This window comes from Ranitomeya variabilis, chromosome 4, assembly GCF_051348905.1.
Source record: "Ranitomeya variabilis isolate aRanVar5 chromosome 4, aRanVar5.hap1, whole genome shotgun sequence".
Classification (NCBI taxonomy): Eukaryota; Metazoa; Chordata; class Amphibia; order Anura; family Dendrobatidae; genus Ranitomeya; species Ranitomeya variabilis.
Genome location: NC_135235.1, coordinates 202088387 through 202107601, shown reverse-complemented (window position 1 = coordinate 202107601; position 19215 = coordinate 202088387). Strand labels below are relative to the sequence as shown.

Below are 19215 nucleotides of genomic sequence, written 5' to 3'. Positions count from 1 at the left end.
TGTAGGGTCATGGTCCTATGAGCATTTTAATTAAAGCACTATTTCCATTTCAGATATTCTATGGAAAAAAATGTCTTTGAAAGTCAGTTTTTTGCCCAACTTCTGTATTAGTAAATGAAAAGGGCTACACTGTGATCTCTCCTTCTACAGCATAATAGATTGCTTTAATCACCCATGGGCAAGGTCGTACAAAGAAATCATATGGTGCCATAACTACAGTCTGATTTTGGCACCCCAAGAAAAAAAGATTAATCAGGGTTACAGCAAAAAGACAAGGTCAACAAAGGGCATACTTCCAAAGTTATAAAGACAGTGAGATGGACATGTATTGCAGCATGCACACAAAAATAGTATACCTGCCATAGTATGATGCCAATAAAAATGCTCCCCCTCCCCACACACTGTATGATGCCTCTATGGTAAGATGCCTCTTCGCATAATTTGCCACCACAGTCCATTCTTTCACGCACACAGTATAGTTTCCCCACAGTGCCCTTCACACAGTATGATGTCCCAACACAGTTCAATGTTTCTACAGTATCCCCTAACTCCGTGTGATGCCCCCAACTCGGTATGATGTGCAAGACAGATGTGAAAAATGGCACCAGAACTGGGCACCTCCAATCTAAGGGCCCCATAGTTGCTGCCTGGTTAGCCACCATTACTATCAAAATCTCTCAGAAACGTATGACATTTATTTTGGACATGCCAATAATGACTGAAATTAGAATGCCCCTTTAAAGAGGTTGTCCAGGATTAGAAAAACATATCTGCTGTCTTCCAAAAAGCTCCACACTTGTCTAAAGATTGTGTCTGGTATCGTAGTTCAGCCCCATTGATGTGGAAGTGGCTGAGCTACAATACAACCCACACTACTGTATAAACAGATTCTGTTTTTAGAAGAAAACAGCCATGATTTTCTACTTCTGGACAACCTTTTTTTCTGCAATTAATTGAACCACAGTCCATCTGATGACTCTCATGCTAGACTTTAAGGTCCGACAGATGTACCAGTGAGGAAGCTAATACCGTATTGCTATTTTTTTTAGTTTAATTGGGTTGAGGTGAGCTAGTGACGAGGAGAGTGCATACAAAGATAGAGATAAAGACTAGCTCTATTATTTATCATCGATGGTATCTTATTGGGTGTTCTCCCTGCCTATATCTTCCTCAACCCTATCGCCCGACCTCTATGACATACAATACATCTATTACAACCACTAACCTTCTCTTACTGCACTTCATACTCATTAAACAATGTTTTACTATGTATACGTAATGGTCAAAGTCACAGAGACTTTCGTAGCACAAGGACAAAGATAAAAGTTTGGAAACTGAGAACCTTCCTATCAAAACAATAGAGAGGTTCAAAATCAACCTCTTGCTGTTATCAGATTTTATTATTACCGTAGATAAGATTTGTGGATTTGATGTATCCAAACAACTTTCATTATAAATACCATGGAAATACATATTATCACCCTTGAATCTATTTTAATTTACCTTTAAAAGAACACAATGAAACGTCATCATTTGAAGACATAGACTTGGACTTTGGGACTGCTCCCACTTATAATCCAGAAATCACGGTACAGCCCATGATCATCCGTCAGACTGCACAATTGTTATTTCAAGGTAATAGAGAAAGGTTGACAGAATCAGTAGAGAGTTAGTTCTCGAGCTTTATGGATATTGCATCTAACTAATGTCAGATTCAGAATTTATGATCCATGTAGAAAAAGTTAGGATTTAAGAAATGACAAGCACAATAGAAGACATTTTGGAAGCTTTCATGCCCCCTTCAATGGTCACACTGGGCATGACTATGATAAATCGGTAAATGCGTTAACTCATTTGAAGGCAGAATATCTTGCCGGTAGCGCAATATAGGTTCAGTCTCTTGGCACTGGAGTACAGATACAGAGCAGCAAATTTTTTATCTTTTTTTGAGGAGTTTTAACATTCTCCTCACTTCTGGTTTTACAGCAAAATACTGGAACCATTCTCTGGGCAGTCCCTCTAAGCCTTGCAAATTTGGGCATGAGGTCCATCAGGGTTCGGTACAGCAATGGTGTCTCACTGGTCAGCCAAATACTTTGAGTCTCACATCACAGACCATGCTGTTATTAACCAGACTTCTCAGGAATCCAGCTGACTTTACCTCTTCTCTTCTCTTAGTTCTGCCCGAATCTTCTCTCCGGCTACTGCTAGTGACTTCTTGTAGCCATTCCTCGTCACCCTCTTGTGTTGGCATACTTCTTCACAGCACTTTGCATTTTCTGTTAACAGTTTTTTACATCTCACTTTTGCTGTGGCAGTGTTCCACCATGGCTTTAACCTCTTTTGATATCTACAGTAGGCACTGTATCAACCCTACGTATTAGGTAGTAGTAGGATGTACACCCCTCGGAACACACCCCGGATCTCTAATCCAATGTAGGGACAGGGAATAGCATGGTATACAATGTCCATCCAGTCTCACTTAGGACCACAAGAAAACACATAGCGATATCTATGATAAAGATTTCCTAAATGGGATGGTGTAAATAACTCCACAACAAATCAATTCAGCAAGTTCAATGCAGCACAAGCCACGAAGAGAAGTGTCTTAGAATAGTCTGCCCAGAAATCTTAACATTTGAATGCATTTTATTTATATGTTGATTTATCTATCTTTCCTGTACTTGTCGATTTGAATTGATTTCTACTAGAAATACATTCTCGTTGTTAAATTTATGTGTTCTTATCCTAATGGCGACAAATATTGTGAAGTGCCCCAAACAAGGAGCAAAGTTGTCCTCATAATTCTCATTTTCTTATTTGAAGGATCAGTAACACCAAATCTACCTGTGGAGCCTCCTGAGGTACCAGTGAACACCCCTGAACCTGAGTCACCAGTTCAGCCTGAGACACCCGAAGAGCCAGAGCATCCTGTATTTGTTACTGAATCACCTCTATCAAGTGAAAAATCTTGCACATTCAACACTAATTTTGTGCTTCATGGACAAACTGTAGAACTTGCCTGTAGTACCTGGTATGTTACATTATCATTTTTTCTTATATCTATATACTCAGAACTCCAAGCTCATGCACAAACCACAATGCTATATATTCATTTTTTCCCTGCATAGTTCCCTTTACCCTTTCACCTTAGGGCCATTTTCTGTTTTTGCATTTCTGTTTTTTCTCACCTACTTCCCAGAGCCATAACTTTTTTATCTCTTGGTCAATGGCCATGTGAGGGCTTGGGTTTTGTGGCATGAGTTTTACTTTTCAACGCCATTGATTTTACCATATAATGTACTAGAAAATGGGAAACAAATTCCAAGTGCGGTAAAATTGCAAAAAAAGTGCATTTTTTGGAGGGTTTCTTTACCATGGTCACCAAATGCTAAAATTGACCTGCCATTATGATTTTACAGGTCATTATGAGTTCACAGATACCAAACATGTAAAGGCTCTTTTTTATTTAAGCAGTGAAAAAAAAAACCCCAAAATTTGTTAAAAAAAAATTGCATCATTTTCCAACACCCATAGTGTCTCCATTTGTCAGGATCTTGGGCTGGGTGAGGACTTATTTTTTGCGCACTGAGCTGACGTTTTTATTGACACCATTTTGGTATAGATACTATGTTTTGATTGCAACCCCCAAAAAAGTATTTCTGGCGTTTCGATTTTTTTTCTTGTTATGCCATTTACCGATCAGATTAATTATTTTTATATGTTGAAATGTTGCAGAAATAAATTGTTTTATTTTAAATGGGGTGAATGGGGGGTGATTTAAGCTTTCATATATATATTTTTTTTAATTTAAATATTTTTAAAAACATTCTCATTGGGAGACTAGAAGCTGCGATCATCTGATCACCTGTGCTACACATAACAAGGCTTCAGCCCTGCTGTATGTAGCTAAAAATGATCACTTGCTATGAGTGCTGACCAATGGGCAGCACTCATAGCTATCTGACTATGACAACCACAGGGGTCTCCTGTAGAACCCGGCTTGTCATGCCGACCCATCAGTGACCTGCGGTCATGTGACAAGGGGTTTGTGACACGCTTTCGGTCAATCAGAGATTGACAGCGGCATTTAACATGTTAACAGCCATGGGTGGATCGCGATTCCACCCACTGCTGTTAGGGGCACATGCTGAACAGTTTAAGGAGGACCTTTCACTTGATCGAAAAAATTGAGTTAAATACTATACCTTGTAAACATCCCCGAGCTTCCCTGATTCTACCACTCTTTTCCATTTTACACTGTCACTGCATTGCCCAGATATTAGTCACATTTGTTGCTTTTGAAGCACAGTATGTGAAATCTCTGCTTGCAGACCAATTGAGCTTTTTTTTGCAGCATGCGGTTTTAGCCATCAGGATCTCTCTCCACATTTTGCCATGACACTATTAGGTGGATAAAACCTTGTGACAGATTCACTTTAATTTCCAATTAGCGCTTACCGTTTTGATGAATTAAGCCATGTATTATTGGCTATTTGGGGTTAATAAAGATATCAATTATTGTTCTATAATTCATAGACATGTTATTATGTTCAACCTTACTCATGATATCCTATGCAATGGTTTAATTTTTTAGTACATGCGATGATGGTTCTCTGACCTGTGTGAAGAATCTGAGCTGCCCAGGTAATTTTATTATTTACTCATAATAATTGTTAATATATTTCATTGTGAAGACTATACCTTTGAATATATACATGAACATCATATAATCCAGTAGACTCATTTTGTGTTCTTACTAAGTGGCAGCACTAGCAGAGCCTACGACTCCTTCATTGTAGCCAACAGATATTTCATAAGTCCAGTGTACCTATGTATGTGATCATGGATTCTGTATTTTACATAGGTACTCAATCAAGTATTGTTTGGTTGTGATTTAGAGATGAACGAATATGTTCAGAAACCGATTGCCGAATCTGATTTTGCCATATTCGTGCCATATTGGTACCCTATTCATGCTGAAATTATGCTTGATGATCGTTTCCGCACATATTCGCTCATTTCCTCTCCCATTGACTCCAACGGCGTTCGGCTATGTTTGGCAAATATTGCAAATACAATATTCGCCGGTGATCGTAATCCGAGCCGAATATTGAAAAATTCGCTCAACTCTAGGTGATATAAATGTTTACATTGTATGATGTTTTGTACATTTCTGTATTTTAGGGGTCTGTTCAGTGATTGGTTTACAGATGATTCGCACTTTTGATGGGACATTGTATGAGTCTCCTGGTAATTGTGATTACGTGTTGGTCAAGACCTCCGACTTTATCATCAGCTTGGACAATGAACTCTGTTCTGAATTGGGCTATGACAATTATGTAGGTATTCCGTGACCATAGGGTATTAATCAGACAATTCCTAGTCTTTATTTTGCATTCCTATTTCCCTAATCTTTTTTGCTCCTCTATTTTAGAACCCAGATGCAACTTGTATTAAATCTGTGAATATCTACATGCCACAAAAAGCCACCATAAAACTGCTATTCGATGGAACAATCCAATCGGCAGGAGAAAAAGCAGATCTTCCTTATTCCATCTTAGGTATGGGCAAAGAACCATCTTCATTCTTATGGAATAGAAGGACCTTAGTGCTCCCTTGCTTGATGAGTCTTTTAAGCATTGTAATATCATTACCATTGCGTCAGCTTCAAAATTAATATACAAATCTTTTTTTCTAGACACTATTACTGTTTTAAGAAGTTCTTCTGTCTTCTTGGATGTTGCAACCCCATTGCTTAGTATTCAGTATGACTGGGTTGGTAACCGCCTATATGTTATCCTTGATCAGAGCTACAAAGACCACACTGCCGGCTTGTGTGGTACATATAATGACAATCGAAATGATGACTACAGGTATGGTCTTTTTTCCAGTATCTAGTTATTAAATTCTTATACTCCTCAGATGTGGCTATCTTTACTTTTGCTGCTCACTCAACATATCCCGAGACAAGATTGATAACTTTACAGAGAAACAAATATCAGAAAAATACCTATCGTTAAAATTGGGTTAATGTTAATTTTCTAATATTTTTGACATTTTTTTACATATCATATCAACTTTTATATATCATATTTTACATTTAAAAATAAAAAGTAGAAAGCTTACAATTTTCCTACCATCCACTGGGGCTGTTTTAGAATCTCACTTCCTGTTGTTTCAGGAAACAACACATGTACATAGCTATAATGGTCAGACCCAAACCCTGCATTTTGTATTGAAGTGTCTAATGAATGTGTGCAAAATTCTTTGAGAAGGGAAGGGGAGCAGGGTCAGATGTGACATCGACTATTATGATTGGTGCATCTTGGGTTCTCTGCTGTGTATAGAGGTGTTTTCAGTCATAGTAATTCTGGCTTTGATGATAAGGACTCAACCCAAATTCGGACTAACATAGATATATAGACGAACGAAGAGATTCATTAATGATGCAATATTTTATTAATAAAAAGATAAAAACAATATTCAAAAATCAGAAAAATATGCAAGATGAACAAAAATAGCAGAGTCCGATAGGAGGGTATAGTCCGTACATCCTGTATGGAGGGTGTGATATATATTAAATGTGTAGTATTAAAATTATATGTTAATATGATAATATAAAAATAGTAACCACACTTACAATGAATATGGCTGAGGAACAGAAATGTAATCCCGAACAGATATAAACAGACACAAATAATTGTATATGATGGAAGTATGGGTTACTGGTGTTACTCTATAATTATCAGGATAAGGAAAGAGATCCCTATATAGGGAAATGCAGCTTGCAAAGCTATAGACCGGGTTATAGTAAACTATACGTGTTACGTGACTAGTAAGTATGAGCTGGGAAGACCATTACCTGGGTTCAAGGCCAAAAGGAGTCACCAACAGGACAGATCAGACGTTCCCCTCTTCACCCCGATGCACGTTTTGCAATTCAGCTTCTTCCGGGGGCATCATAAGGAGTCTGGCAAATAAATAGACCCATATCTCTTGAACTGTATAGGAAATTACAAAAATCAAACAAACAAAAAACTAAGAGGAGCTGAGGGAATATAAGAAGATCAAAAACTGGCCTCCTATGACCTGGTGACAGATACTCTTTAAGGTTAGCTTCCTTTAAATGTAGTATTTTATTTTATAATAACTGAGAGCTGTAATAATACTTTTAAGAGAGAAGTAAATGGTGGAAGAACATCATGGATCATAAAGTCAAATAAGTATTACAGATAATCCAAGGGAGTACTGAAATAATAAAGAACATTTTTATTCAATATGGACTTAATATTTGAATACGTGGGAACTATTTTTTTTTTTCTTTGTGCCTTGCAGGAGCTCTAATGATATGACTGAGACTGTATCCAGCTTCTTCACCAAATCCTGGAAGACACAATATCAGTGTTTAGAAGATACAAAAGACCCCATAGATATTGGTAAACATATTCAAATCTAGAATGTGGAAAAAATGTCCTAAACTTCTTAAAACTGTTGGAAACTTTAGGTATAGACACTTTACAACTTAAATGGAAGGATCTAGCCAAACAATAGATGCAGGCAGCTAGGAGGTGATTCGATGGACTACTGCTCAGCGGTCACTGATTACTGACTGCTTGGTTGGATCTTGAACTTCGAGTCGCACCATTTCTAGAAGATATACCTTTTAATGGCTAATGAAAATAAAATAATTATGGAGAAACCTAAATTATCTTGAAACATTATTTGTTTTTGCAAACCATAAAGGTATTATCTCTACAGGATTATTATTTGGTTTCTCTTATTAAGAACAATCAATCTACATACATCCCAAGTGCAGCTCCCATACCTTTCTATTAATGTAGTTGGTCATCTGATCCAGGGAACATATCCATCCAACAACCCTTGGTGGTTCTGGAATCCTTCCTCTTTTTGATAAAACAAAATTGGCCAAAATTGTTTTTTTGAGAAAATATTTGGCCTTTGATATTGTTCTAGATCATAGAGAAATTGATTTTGATGGTAAGAAGGTCTTTTTAAATTGACTTAGACTATTCGTCAGTTGCGTGAAGTTGACCAATTTCTCTTGTCCATCAGGTCAAAAAGCAGATGCAGACTGGGCTTGCTCTGATGCCTTGGATAATTCCCTCTTTGAAGACTGTGCACTTCTGATTGACACCCACTCCTACAAGATTTCTTGTTCCAGCAATGTCTACCATCTCAATGACAAAGAAGGACTTTGTGCAGCTTTGGCAGACTATGCTTATCGCTGTGCCCGGGCAGGAATATTTGTTCCAGTTAGTTCTTCATTTCCAGATTGCAGTAAGTTGTTGTTTTTCGCTTTTTCTTTATCTATTATTTTATTGTATTTTAGAAAATGGAACCATTTCAACATGTTTTATAAGTATCTGTACCTTATGTTATTTAGCAATGTGCACCATGTGCCATTTGGGGGATTATGGTTCAAGCTACATTAAAATTGCTTTCGCTTACAGCAGAACCCATTAAAAAAATTAGAAGGGTTGCTCAGGTTTGCCTCACCTTCCTCTCTTGTGGATGATCTCACCAGCTCTGAGTTCCTCATCTTCACATGCCAAGGGACATGGCGATTTTCTAGCTGTGTATAGTCTTGGACACAAAATGCCTCCTGATCAACTCTGTTCATTTCCACTTTTAGGTCCGGTTTGTAATGAAAGTATGGTTCCTATCACGGAAGATTCATTACCCCAACAGGATTGTGCTGAATACACTTCTACACTCCTGAAAATTACATCTTCTATCCCACTGAATGAAGTTTGCATCTGCCCATCACACCTCTACTATGATGCCTCTCTGGATGAATGTGTGAAAGGGTAAGGACACTTATTCGAGAAGTGGTCATTTTTGGATTCTAGAAGAAGAAGAAGTCCAAATTTTTCTACTTCGCCTCCAAATTGTCTCAATGGCAAAATAATTTTTGTAAACAGAACTCAACAATTGACTTGATTGACTACTCTTTATCAAAAGCATTCTGTAAGGGTAGTTTGATCATTTGATTCAGGGAACTAATCCAAATATCTTTAGTGGATCTGAAATCATCCCGAATTCTGATGACTTTAAAATAGTAAAAAAATATTTTGAGCAAATATTTTGCCTTTGACTATTTGGATCAGTGAGAACTTGATGATGATAGGCAGGACTACTTCTTTCTAAATCGATGAAATTATACCATACATGTTTATACACCTACATACTAATTCACATTTTTTTATAGCGTTTGACCAGTCAGATATTTCTTTCTTCCAGAGATTATTGCCCTTGCTACAACAATAACCATCTGTACAAATTAGGGGACACTATTACCCAAGCCGATGGACAAACATGGTACGGAATATATTTTCTTTCATGGTTACATGAGTATTTGGGATGGAAGTATTAGCAACATCACTATAAGGGTACATGTCCACATTCAGAATGGCCGGCGGTTTGGATGGAGCGGCAAACCCGCTCCGCCCTAAGCTCCGCCCCTTCTGTGACGCGATGATGCCGGATCTGTTCATTGCACACATCCGACATCATCGCACCCCACACATAGGGCCCTGTGTTTTACCTTGCGGCAGCACAGCGCCGCCGCAAGGTAAACGGACATGCAATCTTAAAAGACGTGCAGCATGTCCGGAATCGCAGGGCCGCCGGGTGCATGTTACCATGCACAGTGAAGACGGGATTTGATAAAATCCCCTCCACTATGCTGTAACATCTGGACACTGTGTGTTTGACGCTGCAGCTCTGCGCAGCGTAAAACACGCAGCGTTTCCTGAACATAGATTACAAGTGCATATCATATCTGTCCATTATTATATATCAATTTAAGATGTTTGACAATGGAAGCTTAAAGGGTTTGTCCACTATAAAGCCAGCTGATTGGTGGGTGTCCAACCACTAGGAACCCAACCATCAGTAGATCATGGAATTTTTATGCTTATCCTGTAGATAGGTGATAACTTTATTCTTTTTGACAACCACTTTAACACTCAGAAATACTCTTGTTCATTAGAAAAGAAAACTAGTTGAAATTTTTATGTCTTATTTGTTTTGCGTTTTAGTCCTTGTGAGAGAATAACTCAATGCGGTGACAGAGAAGAAGCTCCACCTGGTAAGATACGCGCAATCCTGATTTTGTAACGGTTTCACTCACATTATAAAACTGATATCAGCAGAGATTACTTCTTATTTTGTTATTTTGACAGAGCCGGAACAGTGTCCAGATAATGAAATATATGCAGATTGTCAGTTTAGCACTGGAAAACTTTGTGAGGCCTCTTGTATGAACTTGGCTATACTCGACACAGGATGTTCCTTTGCGTGTACTCCAGGATGTGTCTGTAAATCTGGGTAAGTTAATGCCCTAAGACTCCATACCCTTTAGATAGCTGTTGGACAAAAGATAGTTTGGCAGATCATTGAGTTTGTACCTATGTCACCCAACTCTCTCTCTGCCGCACCCTCCTGTGTTCTCTCTCAGAAAGTAGCAGCCAGACATCTGTGGCGGTGGTTTATCTATTAGAGAACAAAAGGATCGACAGGCTAAAATTGGACATTATTCATCCTTTCCTTCCCCAAAATCATCTATTAGGGAGAGTTGAGTCTCATGTAGTCATTAGAGCATTAGCTGAACCTGATGATATTGGCAAGTTTGGCAGAGATTAGTCTGTGTGTGGGGGCCTTAAGGGTTGTGTCCAATATAACACCACTAATATAAATCTAGAAGGTGTTAGGGCTAGAGGAATGCACCGAATGAATATAGAGATTTTATTATAATAGATGCGTTTGCAGCCCGGGGTCCACCGTGCAGGCGAACCTGCTGCTAGCAAACGGCGGAACTATATGGCGGTATGAGCTAATCTGTTACTTCACACAGTAGCCGTGAACTCAAAGCACTGCGCCCTGTTAGACTTCACAGTGGCACAGGCTAACTACCCAAATGAGAGCAGTCAGTGGTCACGCATGCACACAAAACTCCTAGCCGGAGGTGCCAGCATTCTAGGGGCTTATTTCAGCCAGGTCCCTGAATACACAAACACACAAACTCCTCGCCGGAGGTGCCAGCATTCTAGGGGCTTATTTCAGCCGGGTCCCTGAACACAATCATACATGACTACACTGGCGCAAAGTACATAACTTAGAACAATACTAGCGCATGGCCGTGTGGCCATGCGAGCCTTAAATAGTTGCAGCACGTACAGGACCTTCCTAGAAGGACCAATGAGAGGCTGCTACAGAGCCTGCGCACCTACAGGACCTTCCTGAAGGACCAATGGCCTAAGCTGCAGTATCTGATCATGTGACCCTCGATCTCCACTGAGAGATCTTACTCTGGGCATGCTCAGAATGAGAAAAGCAGGACTTAGTCCCAGAAGTGTCTGCTCGTCGCTGCCCAGCACTGACTTCAATGGAAGAAGCAGGGAAAGCAGCAGTAACTCTTTGTACAGAGTCAGACTGAGTGAGATGCTGGGACCGATGTCTCTGCTGAGCAGGCTCCACTGCGGCAGTAGAAGAATGGGAGACCGCAGCGGAGATGGACCGAGATTCCCCATGTGCAGAGGCGGAAACTCGACCCCTAACAGAAGGTCTATATATGGTGATGGACTCATGAACGATGGATAAACTTATTTTTAAGATTATATTCATAAATGTGTTGGTTGTCCTATAAGGTCAACCCTTGTATATATGTTCTGTTAAGGTATAAGTACATCATAGAGCAGTGTTTCCCAACTCCGGTCTTCAAGAGCCACCAACAGGTCATGTTTTCAAGATTTCCTTAGTATTGCCCAGGTGATAATTGCATCACCTTCACAGTCAATAATTCCATCACCTGTGAAATACTAAGGAAATCCTGAAAACATGACCTGTTGGTGGCTCTTGAGGAGTGGAGTTGAGGAACACTGCCATAGAGTAAGGTTCATTGTTTGAGATGCCTCTCTAGTAGAGGGAATGAGGGAGTCACTCCATGGAGTAGCTTCCAATCTGGATGGATCAGTGTGACTATGCATTTCAGAATCCTCTATTCATTTGAAATGTAGGTATGCAATACCATATTTCTCCTGTAGTGGCCACTGCAGAAGAAATGTGCAGTTGTCTGTAGATCATTGGTGCAGTAACCACTGATCGCTGGGGATTAAGCTGCCAGATTTGTGCTGAAAAGCTATTTACTAGTATGTGTTTTTTTTTTTTTTTTAAGAAAGGGGTTTTCCAGAAACTACGGTAAATCCATTTAAGTAAAAATAAAAATAGGTAGGATTGTTAGTAAAAACAGATATTGGGCAATTTTAATATATTTCTTAGAATAAACTTGTATAATTTGCTGACACTTCAACACTGTTAGAGGATGTGGAAAATGTGTCAAATGTGCTATGCTCACTTTTACAATTTTTTTTTAGTTTTCTGAGGAGCAGTGAAGGAAACTGTGTTCCACTGAATCAATGCCCTTGTATCCATGGAGATGAGATTTATGTTCCAGGAGCAACACTAGCAAAAGACTGCAACACTTGGTAAGCCACCTTAGATATTAAGCATGTGAGACATATTATTCACCTTTATTGTTATTTCCAAACATTTTAAGAAAAATATACCATATATATTTGTATAATGTCTGTTGTTAATGGTCACTCAAGTAGCTGGTTTTAATAAATAAAACTAATCTGTAAATATAATTTAAAAAAACTAAGTAAATCACTAAATAAAGTATTCAAAAATATTACGACTGATGATTTTATATTTGTTGTAATTACAGCACATGTGAAAATGGCAAGTTTTCATGTACAAATAACACATGCGACAAAGTGTGTAATGCTTATGGTGGAGCTCAATTCTTCCTCTTTGACAACGTCTGGAAGTCTTTCGACACAAAACAGTGTCCAATTGTGCTAGTTGAGGTTAGTTGTAAAAACATTCATAAATTGACTGAAAATAAACTTTCCTAAAGAGTTTTATATATGTGATATAATGTCCTCCCTTATTGTAAATTGTAGAAATATTAATGATCATCTAAAAGTCCTAAAACTATTTAAAAGGATGAAGTTATGGATTCAAATGCATAAATTGTTCTTGCATTTTACCTTCTAGTCTCTCGAAGGTGAAACTCCAGTCTTCAAGGTTGTCATGCAAAATGATCCAAATGAAGTCATGGGAGGCGCTCTGCTTACGAAAACTATCAATATCGTTTTTGGAGGAGCAAGCGTAGTTTTGAGTGAATTTGATACCACAGTGGTAAGACGTAGACAGTGATTTCTGGTTCAGAAGTACAGCAAGATTAGCTTGTCTCTACATGGGACATGTATAAATAGAATCAGTATTACAAAGATGACCACATGTGACTTAACCTTAACTTTATTCCTTCAGTAAGTCAAATTTTGGATGTTTCTCATCTACAGGTACAGGAATTAGGCAGTAGGACTCAACTGAAAACTTACCGATCTGGATTCTATCAGGTGGTCTATTTCCTAGAAGGTCTTACTGTGTATTATGACCAACATCTAGATGTTATCATTCAACTGGCACCACAACTACAGGTACATCACTACTAACGAAAGTTAAAAAATAGATAGTAGATACAACCAGAAAAAAAATAAACTGTGAAAGCTTTCATGGAAGCTATGGAGTGTAGTCAATAATATTTACCAAGCTCTTTTGTTTGGATAAAGGGCAAAGTTCAAGGAATGTGCGGTGATGCTGATGGAACCACTACTTCTGAGCTTGCCATTAGCAATATGGCTCAGTATGCTTCTCAGTTCCTGACTGAGGTGGTAGGTGACCATTTATTTTTGTACATATTCTCAGAAAAAAACATATGTACATGTATTTGAATTACACTTTTCTACTTTTGAACAGTGTCCAGACCAACAGTCAACCCTACCTCCTCCATCTGATAACCAGAAGAAGTTTGTGGAGACAAGATGCAGCCTGCTTAAGGGTGACGAATTTTCTGAGTGCCACACAGTGGTAAGACTTGTTCTTGACTTCCATTTTTGCATGTACAAATTTTAGATTTTCAAGGTATTTTGGAGAAATTATAATATTACTAAGGAACATTCAGCAGAAAAACATGTTGGAGACAGATAGACATGTAGAGTAAATAACACAAATGATGAATTTTGCGTTAAGAATAAAATAGTCTAAAAAACAAAGTAATATCAGATGTTTATTCTGATTATGTTTTTTTCTCAAAGGTGAATGTGGATCCTTATTATGTAGCTTGTGTTGAGGAGACTGAAGCATGCAGAGAGGGTGAAAGCTGTCTTTGCTACTGCACTGCGCTGGCAGCTTATGCCCGAGCCTGTTGCCGCAAAGGAATCACCATTGATTGGAGAAGCCCTGACACATGCCGTAAGTCTGTCTTCCAAATTTTTGTATTGTCATGTCCCTTCAAAATTTTAAATCATCTTTTAAATCACCCTTTGTTTTGTTTGTTTCAGCATCTCCCTGCGAATATTACAACAGAGGTAAGATCAAGCTGTTTGGCTATTGGACATCAAAACTGGTTGACTTTAATTAAAATGATCTCAATTGATGTTTATAAATATTGTAAATACTTTTTTTTCTTAAGATGGTGGAGAAGGACCTTACCGCATCGTATTGATGAATGGCAAGACCTTAGTGACTGATTACGATAATAATGCAGTGTCTCTGGAAAACGTTGATGTTCCTGGAGACTCGAAGGCAAGCTTCATGGTGACGCCAAGCCTTTATGTAGACCATCAGAGTACGTACTTTTTTATTTTCAAACTTTTATGTAAATTTCACATAATCTCAGTGTTTTATAGTCACACAAAGTCTAATTTACACCTTGAGTAGCTAACTTAAAATACTTTTTGGCTTCTTGGTGTAGATGGTAGAAAGCTGATCTCTTTGGAGTCTGCAAAACACCTCAACTATTTCATAGTTCAGAATGATGATGAAACTTTGAGCCTGAGAAAGTGGCAACCAAGTGTAGATTTCCGAAAAAGAGCCACTTTTATTTTGAGATCGGACCGCTGGGTGACAGGCTACGATGCTCTGGAATCTTATACTTCAAGAGGACTGTATCTATCCATCTATGGTGAAGCACTAGTCATGTCAAAAGTTAAATCAGTAAATATGCTTCAGATGAACTTCAAACTGATCGGTAAGACCCAATAGATTCAGCTCGAATGTCTTTCAATACCATTTTCCGTAATCTGAGACCTAAACACTGATGATTAATTTTCAGAGGAAAGCTTTGGCTTGCCTTCTTTCTCAATCTGCACCTGGAAATACAGATCTTGTGGAAGCCCATGCATCGCAACATGTCAAGATCCCCTTGGTACAAAGTGCACATTGACTCTCAAGTAAGTTTTCTCTAAACCATACCATATGAAAAATAGTGCAGAACCAGTCTTTTGTGAACTATTGGCACTAAAATATTGAATTGCTGTTTTTTATAATAATATTTTAATTGAAAGGAAAATTAAAGAATGAAGAGATTTGGGTTCTAGTTTGTCAATTAGTTATATTCTGTTCCTATTTAACAGGCCATAACCAACAGCCTTGCAATTTGTCTAGCAATATTCTCTAGTTTTTGCATGGTCAGATCATATCTCACTGTTAAACTTGCTGTTGTCTTAGGGTTGAAGGTTGCTACCCAATTTGTGCCCCAGGAATGGTCTTTGATGAAGTTACTCATCGTTGTGTTCAAATTGAAGATTGTAAGTTACTTTGTGTCTATTTTTTCTTTAAAAACATCGGAATACTTAAAATTGTCATCCAGGGAAAGCAAGGTATCACCAATTTGCAGGTGATAACTTGCTGATTGTTGGGTGCTGGATCACTGGGATCCACACCGATCAACAGAACTGGGAAGCTTTATTCATTTTGCAAAATGGCACGGAGTTCAAAGCCCGACCATTCCTACTTTCATTCTCTAAGGGATTGATGAAAAAAAGTCAATTGCAGCTCGGAGACCCCATAGAGAATGAATGAAGTACGAACCGTAAATTCGCACTGCTGCTTCATTCTAACGTGGATAAAAGTTCTTCGTCCGAGCCGTCAGACTGCCACCAATCAACAAGTTATCTATGAGATCAGTGATAACGTATTTTAACTGAACAACCTCTTAAAGTATCTATAGGTTTAATGACGTTAATGATTTTTTTTCAGGTGTTACTCCACCAGTTGGGCCTTCTCCAACACCGATACTAACAAGCCCAGTTTTAACAACAACAGAGGTAAAATTAATAATATGGGTCATCACATGTGGAGACTACACATTTCTTTCTGAGATTATAGATGATATACATCGGATTATCTTACATTATGTTTATTCTACTCCAATGTAGGCATGTCGCAATGTTATCTGCAAAATAGATTCATGTGCCGATGGACAATATCTTCAAGAAGTCCCGTCATCAGACCCCTGCTGCCCAAAATATGTCTGCATTCGTAAGTATACAATTAGGGTTGTATGTGTTATTTGTCATTGATTTCCGAAAAGATTTCAGATTTGTACATTACATAAGCATTAAATAAAAATTAACAATGAGTTAATTCTCATTATGTCTTTACAGCAATTCCTCCAATCACCACAGGACCTCCTACCGAGGTAAAAACATATATTATTCATCATTTATAATATTTCTTTATTTTTTTTACATTTCTTTGTAAAAAGAATATAAATAAATGTTGACAATTTCTGACAGGGTATTAAACAAACAAAAATGTTATTGACATTTTTGACGTTTTCTGTTTTTAGCAGCTCACTTTTATTGCTGCTGTTTAGACTGAGTCATGGTCAGCAGAGTCATTTCAAATTCATTTGAGGGTGTGAAATTCAATGAAAGATCACAGCTCTCCTGTACTGTTGGAGGTCTAGATGGGTCACGGAAGTAACACTATATACTTGATAAAAGCTTATCAGGCAAGGTCCCTTGTCACCATTGGCATGCAGGGGTTGCAGTAGACCTGGAGACCATGAGTCTAGGGAGTCCCAAAATGACCATCTATCCCATCGGAAAAGACTGATGCTTTTATAAACCTGTGATAGTTGGGCACCCACATGGTGACTCTCCATGGGTCCCAAGAGCTTCAAATTGCGCCACTTCTTGTATACTCTCCAGTCTCCGGATTTTCTAGGCAGGGAATCTCTTACATGAGAAGGTTTGTATTTTGCATCTGTTTTCTTTGTATTACTTTTACACATAATACTATATGTATATCCAAATTACAAAAGCATTCCTCTGTAATTATGCTTTTATGTTGATGGCCTATCCTTCTGGATCAGTCTCTCAGCATCTGATTGGTGGGGGTGTAAAATCCGGCACCACCGTCGATTAACTGTACCCGATAGCAACAGCAACTGGAAATGCGTAGTTGCGGAGCTGCACAGCACAGCTCTGTGAACTGTGTGATTGGCGTGACCGAGTACCGCACATCTACCTCCTCTTGGGTTGAATAGAGGCCAGATATGCAGTACCCAGCCTTGGCTACTACACATTTGATACCAATCAGCCCAGTTTCAACAACAACAGAGGTAAAATTAATAATATGGGTCATCATCACGTGTGGAGACTACACGTTTCTTTCTGAGCTTATAGATGATATACATCGGATTATCTGACATCATGTTCATCTTGCTCCAATGTAGGCATGTAGCAACGTTGTCTGCAGCATAGAAACATGTGCCGATGGAGAATATCCTCAACAAGTCGATTCCTCAGACCCCTGCTGCCCAAAATATCAATGCTTTCGTAAGTATACTATAAGAGCTGTATGTTATTGTCATTGATTTCCCAAATGATTTCAGATTTGTACATTACATAATCATTGTAATACAAATTAATGAGCAATGAGTTAATTATGATTATGCCTTTACAGCAATCCTTTCTCCAGCCACCACAGCACCTCCTACCGAGGTAAGAACATATATTATGTTTATTGAAATTCATCATTTATAATATTTCTTCATATTTTTAACCTTTTTTAAGAAAAGAAAAGAAATTAATGTTGACATTTTCCCACAGGTCATTAACCCCTTAATCCCATATGACGTATTATCCCTTCGAGGTGACCTGGGATTTAATTCACAGTGACGGGATAGTATGTCATATGCAATCGGCTGCGCTCACGGGGGAGTGTGGCCGATCACGGCCGGGTGTCAGCTGACTATCGCAGCTGACATCAGGCACTATGTGCCAGGAGCTGTCACGGACCACTCCTCGTACATTAACCCCTGGAACACTGCGATCAAACGTGATTGCAGCGTTCCGGGGGAATCGGGAAGCATCACACAGGGAGGGGGCTTCCCTGAGACCCTCGGGACAAGGCGATGTGCTCACCTTGTACCGAGTGTCTCCTTCCTGCAGGTCCCGGATCCAAAATGGCCACGGGGCTACTTCTGGGTCCTGCAGGCAGGTGGCTTACCAGTGCCTGCTCAAAGCAGGCGCTGGTAAGCCTGCAGCCCTGCTTGTCAGATCACTGATCTGACACAGTGCTGTGCAAAGTGTCAGATCAACGATCTGACCCTATAGTGTGATGACACCCCCTGGGACAACGTTATAAAGTAAAAAAAAAATATTTAGATCTGTAAAAAAAATAAATAAAAAAAATTCCTAAATACAGGAAAAAAATATTGTTCCCATAAAATACACTTCCTTGTCTAAATAATAAAAAAAAAATAAAAGTGCACATATTTAGTATCAACGCGTCCATAACGACCCCACCTATAAAACTGTCCCACTAGTTAACCCCTTCAATGAACGCCATAAAAAAAAGAGGCAAAAAGCAACGCTTTATTATCATACCGCCGAACAAAAAGTGGAATAACACGTGATCAAAAAGACATAACCATGGTATGGCTGAAAACGTCATACTGTCCCGCAAAAAACGTGCCACCATACAGCATCATCAGCGAAAAAATAAAAAAGTTACAGTCCTCAGAATAAAGCGATGCAAAAATAATTATTTTTTCTATAACATAGTTTTTATCGTATAAAATAGCCAAAACATAAAGAAATTATATAAATGAGGTATCGCTGTAATCGTTCTGACCCGAAGAATAAAACTGCTTTATCAATTTTACCAAACCTGAAATGGTATAAACGTCATCCCCCCAAAAGAAATTCATGAATAGCTGGTTTTTGGTCATTCTGCAACACAAAAATCAGAATAAAAAGTGAGCAAAAAATGTCACGTGCCTAAAAATGATACCAATAAAAATGTCAACTCGTTCTGCAAAAAACAAGACCT

The 19215-nt window shown here is 38.6% G+C and overlaps 1 protein-coding gene across 1 annotated transcript in view; it reads left to right on the top strand.

The window, feature by feature from the left end:
• Positions 1–19215, top strand: part of LOC143770229 (uncharacterized) — a 263961-nt gene that overhangs the window by 126669 nt on the left and 118077 nt on the right. The window contains exons 40-68 of the mRNA XM_077259650.1: positions 1513–1635; positions 2827–3034; positions 4598–4647; positions 5188–5342; positions 5438–5564; positions 5702–5876; positions 7339–7439; positions 8077–8301; positions 8657–8831; positions 9265–9342; positions 10065–10114; positions 10209–10353; positions 12399–12509; positions 12752–12893; positions 13084–13227; positions 13392–13529; positions 13662–13763; positions 13849–13959; positions 14187–14343; positions 14433–14459; positions 14564–14719; positions 14846–15121; positions 15206–15323; positions 15601–15680; positions 16132–16199; positions 16311–16413; positions 16539–16573; positions 17615–17717; positions 17845–17882. Of these exons, the coding sequence (XP_077115765.1) occupies positions 1513–1635; positions 2827–3034; positions 4598–4647; positions 5188–5342; positions 5438–5564; positions 5702–5876; positions 7339–7439; positions 8077–8301; positions 8657–8831; positions 9265–9342; positions 10065–10114; positions 10209–10353; positions 12399–12509; positions 12752–12893; positions 13084–13227; positions 13392–13529; positions 13662–13763; positions 13849–13959; positions 14187–14343; positions 14433–14459; positions 14564–14719; positions 14846–15121; positions 15206–15323; positions 15601–15680; positions 16132–16199; positions 16311–16413; positions 16539–16573; positions 17615–17717; positions 17845–17882 (3521 nt within the window). The remainder of the gene's footprint in view (positions 1–1512; positions 1636–2826; positions 3035–4597; positions 4648–5187; positions 5343–5437; positions 5565–5701; positions 5877–7338; positions 7440–8076; positions 8302–8656; positions 8832–9264; positions 9343–10064; positions 10115–10208; positions 10354–12398; positions 12510–12751; positions 12894–13083; positions 13228–13391; positions 13530–13661; positions 13764–13848; positions 13960–14186; positions 14344–14432; positions 14460–14563; positions 14720–14845; positions 15122–15205; positions 15324–15600; positions 15681–16131; positions 16200–16310; positions 16414–16538; positions 16574–17614; positions 17718–17844; positions 17883–19215) is intronic.